The following is a 4153-nucleotide window of genomic DNA, read 5'->3' as shown; positions in this document are numbered from 1 at the left end:
TGCCCAACCAACAATCACTTTTAACCCACAAAATCACCGCAGATTGGCTGGTACCTCCCTTTTATTCACCAAAACATGGAGGGGGGCGCAGGCACCTGCCTCTGCTGTGACATTGTTCATCATCTTCCCCCAGAGGCAGTGGCTGAGCCCAGGGAGGGGAGGGGCAGAGAGGGGAGGGACAAGGAGGGGAAGGGTGGGGAGGGCAAGGGTAGGGCCTTGGTTGCCAGTTGCTGTCTCACCCGCATCTTGGGGCCACCACGCATCACAGGTACATCCGCTCCTTTACCCTCAGGGACCCTCATGCAGGAATGCAGAGGTGCCTTTAGAGGCATGTCTCCGGGAGACTCAGGCTCTGGGTAGGGAAAGGGGCCCTGGAGGTTTTTACTGGGCTGGGACCATTTCTGAGAAGGGAGGGGCAGCTCATAGAAGGAGCCTGTGGTGGCCTGAGTGGTGACCCTCAAAGGACATGCTCCTATCCTAGTTCCTGGAGCCTGTGGAGGGCATCTGATGGGAAAGGGTCTTTGCAGGTGTGAAGTTAAGTATCTTGACAGGAGGAGATCATTCTGGATGAAGATGGGCCCTAAATCCAATGACACGTGTCCTTAGAAGAGACAAAAGAGGAGACACAGACAGAGGCAGAGGCTGGAACGACACAGCCACAAGCCAGGGATGCCTGGAGCCCCCAGCAGCCAAAACAGGCAGGAAGGACCCTCCCCAGGAGCCTGCGGAGGGAGCACAGCCCTGCAGACCTCCGGTTACAGATCTCGGGCTCCAGGCTGTGAGAAAGTAAATCCTGATTGTCCTGGTCACCCACTTGTGGTGACAGCAGCCCCTGGAGACTCACACAGGGCCCCATCTCACTTCCTGCTCAGACCCTACCACCCTGGAAGGCCCCATCACTGCCCAGACTCCCGGATGCTTTTCGCAGCATCTTTCACCAAGCACCTTGTGTTCGGTTCCCAGACTGGGGGGAGGGGTGGGCACCTCCTGGGCTGGGACCCCCAGCCTCTGATGTTGGCCCCAAGCTCTCCCCATCCAGCCCCCTGCCCCTCCCGAGTTGCAGCTCACGCATGGGAGGCCTGGGCGGGCTCCTCTAACGCTTGGAGTAGCAGTGATCTGGAAGGACAGAGGGGGCTCTCAGTGCAGGGACAAGGACCGGGCAGGAGCACCTCCCATCCCCACCCTGTCCCGGCTCCTGCTCGGTCTGGGAGCAGCGGGGCCGACCTTCGTTGGTCAAGTCGACGATGTTTTGTGGGCCGAGTCCGTACTTTTTGCAGGTTTCTTCAAATCTGCTCAGAAAGGCGGGTTCCAGCTGTGGGACCCGTGCTGGGAACAGAGTTGGTTCTGTGTGAAGGTAGGCCTTGCTGGGGGTGCTCAGGCCGTGCTGAGGCTGGGCAGGGGGTCATGCCCTGACCAGAGAGGGGCTTTGTGCCAAGTGAGGTGGGAGGTGACAGACTGAAGCACCCAGCACCCTCACGGTGTGTCTGTGGGAAGGAATGGCCAATGGGAACCACCTCTTCAAACCCCAGGGCCACGGCGAGACCCTCGGCCCGGGGTTGGGCCAGATTTCAGAGGCGGTGGGGTCCCCGAGGGAGTCAGAGGGGGACAGCGGAGGTACCGTAGAGCGCCAGCGCATGGGTCTCGGTCCCATTCCTGAAGTTCTGGAGGTGGAAGGTGATGAACAGCCTGTAGTCAGTCTCCGAGACGGCCACCGTGTTCTCGCCCTCATCTGCGTGGAGACATGGCTCAGTGTGGCCTGGCCCCGACACCCTCGGGGTCCTGTGGCAGGTGTGCTGTGTGGCCATAAGCGAGGATACCAGGTCATGTGGCCTTTTGAGGGGGGAAGGGAAGTGCCCAGGGTGCTTGCCCAGTGGAGACCCCTGCACAGGGCGTGGGCGGCAGCGGCACAGCCCCCTCCCTCCTTGTCATTGGGTTGCAGACCTTGGTGGTCCCTTAGTGGGCCTGTCCCCCAGAGCCCAGCAAGACACGCCTGCCTCCCTGCTTCCCCTGGGCCAGGAGCCCCCCTGGAGTTGGTGCCAGGATGGGTCCCCCCAGTTCAGGATCAAGCTGTTGGAGGCTGAACTAAAATCCCCGGAGTCAGTGCTCACCAGAATATGGCCCAGGCCCTGGAGAAAGGGGACCCCCGGCTATCAGGCCAGGAGGAGCCTGGCTTCCACTTACAGTTGATGGAGTATTCCCCATTCTTCTCTGTCTTCTCGCAGACCACGACCACGGCCACACACTCCCCCTGCACCCTGGAAGCCAGCCAGGAAGATGCCGGGAGTGGAGCTCCAGCCCCCTGGACGTGCGATGGCAGAGTGCACCCCTCCTCCAGGACACAGGCTCCCCCTCCCAGTGCCTGGACCTCATTCCACAGCCCTGAGTTCTCGGGCTGGGCCCTGCTGCAGCCCACCCAACACCCTCATCTCCTCAAGCCTCACCCCAGCCTCGGAAGGGGGGCGATTTCATCTCCATGTTTAGGGGAGAGCACGGCGCCAGGTCGACCAAGTCCCTGCTCCCACCTCACCCCGCCCCCAGGGGTCACACGCACAGGCTCAGGCTCTCGCCAGAGTGTGAGTCTGAGTGTGCGAGCCTGTGTGTGCAAGAGTGAGAGTATGCGTTGGGGTGGCAGGGGCATGGGTCTTCCTGATGCCAGCTGAGATGGGCAACACGCACATGAATTCGAAATCAAATTTTAGGCTGCCGTTCTTCAAATGTTCTATATTCCGGACGAAGACCCGCAAGTCCCCGTTTTCTTTAATCCGATTCAGGTCATCTGAGGCCATGAAAATAGAATACCAGACCCCCGAAATCTGAAGACAAAGAGTTCCAGTGGGTGGGGGCTGTGGGACAGCTCTGGGGATGCTTAGTGCCCACAGTCTTCCCTCCCAGGGCCCGGCCCCTGAGCATCTGGCTCCCAGCCAGATCCCCTCTGCCCTTCCAGGGCCGTCTCTGCCCCCAGGTCTCCCCTCTGTCCCCATATCCCCCCCTTTGCCCCCAAGGTCCCCCCTCTGCTCACAGAATGCCCTCTGCCCTTCCAGGGCCCCCTCTGCCCATCCCAGGTCTCTCCTCTGCCCCCCCCAGGTTCCCCTCTGTCCTCTCAAGGCCCCCCTCTCCACCCTCTCCCACCAAGTCCCCCTCTTTTCCCCAGGTCTCCCTTCTACTTCTAGGAACCCCTCTGTCCTCTTAGGGCCCCCATCTCCCTGCTGGCCACCACTCCACTCTCCAGGTTTCCCCTCTGCCCTCCCAGGGCCCCTTCTAACCTTTCAGGACCCCAGTCACCCTCCCAGGCCTCCCCTGCCCAACCCTCCCAGAGTAACCCCTGCCCTCCCAGGCCTCCCCGGCCTGACCCTCCCGGAGTAACCCCTGCCCTACCAGGCTGCTGTCACAGCCTGGGGAGGAGAAGTGGGCTCCCCTTGGACCAGCCGCCCTGGTCACAGGTCAGAGACCCCAGGCTGGGGGAGGACCATTGCCTTGAAGTCTGGCCCCTTCCCCACAGACCCCAACGCAGACGCACCCTGGCCATGTTGTAGTTCCTCTGCACAACGGCGCGGGGATTGAACTCCTGGGCCGCGATGATGCTCAGCCCCAGGCTCAGCAGAAGCAGAGCCATCCTTGCCGTGGATGCCTCAGCCCTTGGCCCACCCTCTTTATACCCTGCTGCCCTGTGGCTTCCAGCCCCACGGGGCGGCCCACTCCCTGGCCCGTCCACACACATCCTGTGCCCACTGGGCATGCAGCCAAAGGCCTTGAGGCTGGTGCCCTGTCCACCGTGGGAAGATCACCCACTCCCTTGTGGGAGCTTCCTGGATATGTGGACAAAGGGACCTGCTGTCCCCTCGCTGGAGGCAGGCACCCTGTCCCAAAGGCAGGGGACAGCCTCTCTCTCAGCCTGCAAGAGGACCCATGGTGGCTGTGTCCGCAGAGTACAGGGTGTCCCTGTTCCCCTCCCGCCCCCTCCCGCTCCTTCCCCAGCACAGCATCTGGGGCCAGAGCCTATCGTGAGTTACCATGTCCCCAGACTCAACTGAGGGCCAGGTGCTTATTCTCTCCTTATTCTCTCAGTCCAGTAATGGGATGTGGACGAGCTGGGAAAGTAGAGAGTTTGCTTCTGTCCCTGGGTACAGGGAGAAGGCCGGGAAAATAGTACCAG

General features: G+C 61.6%; 1 protein-coding gene across 2 annotated transcripts; it reads right to left on the bottom strand.

The window, feature by feature from the left end:
- Positions 1 to 252: 252 nt before the first annotated feature.
- Positions 253 to 3630, bottom strand: LCN9 (lipocalin 9). 2 transcript variants are annotated; one of them, XM_050760369.1, is made up of 7 exons: positions 3518 to 3630; positions 2677 to 2813; positions 2182 to 2255; positions 1619 to 1729; positions 1225 to 1326; positions 1069 to 1116; positions 253 to 601 (listed from the first exon to the last, which is right to left on the bottom strand). In XM_050760369.1, the coding sequence occupies exons 1-6, from the start codon at positions 3611 to 3613 to the stop codon at positions 1094 to 1096; spliced, it is 543 nt and encodes a 180-aa protein (XP_050616326.1). In that variant the 5' UTR covers positions 3614 to 3630; the 3' UTR covers positions 253 to 601; positions 1069 to 1093. The 2 variants fall into 2 exon arrangements, with proteins under 2 accessions (XP_050616326.1, XP_050616327.1); XM_050760370.1 differs by lacking the exons at positions 253 to 601; positions 1069 to 1116 and having other exon boundaries at positions 1234 to 1289.
- Positions 3631 to 4153: the final 523 nt, after the last annotated feature.

The sequence above is a fragment of the Macaca thibetana genome, chromosome 15 (assembly GCF_024542745.1).
Source record: "Macaca thibetana thibetana isolate TM-01 chromosome 15, ASM2454274v1, whole genome shotgun sequence".
Taxonomy (NCBI): Eukaryota; Metazoa; Chordata; class Mammalia; order Primates; family Cercopithecidae; genus Macaca; species Macaca thibetana.
The sequence above is the reverse complement of the archived record's forward strand: the minus strand, read 5'-3'. Positions and strand labels throughout refer to the sequence as shown.

Bases quoted from the DNA above. Each gene is read 5' to 3' on its own strand.
- LCN9 (XM_050760369.1), bottom strand. From the start codon at position 3,613: ATGGCTCTGCTTCTGCTGAGCCTGGGGCTGAGCATCATCGCGGCCCAG. The intron at 2,256-2,676 runs GTGCGTGTTGCC...GCTGGCTTCCAG, and splicing joins AAATTTGATTTCGAATTCAT to GGTGCAGGGGGAGTGTGTGG. The intron at 1,327-1,618 runs GTACCTCCGCTG...CTCTGTTCCCAG, and splicing joins CCATGCGCTGGCGCTCTACG to CACGGGTCCCACAGCTGGAA.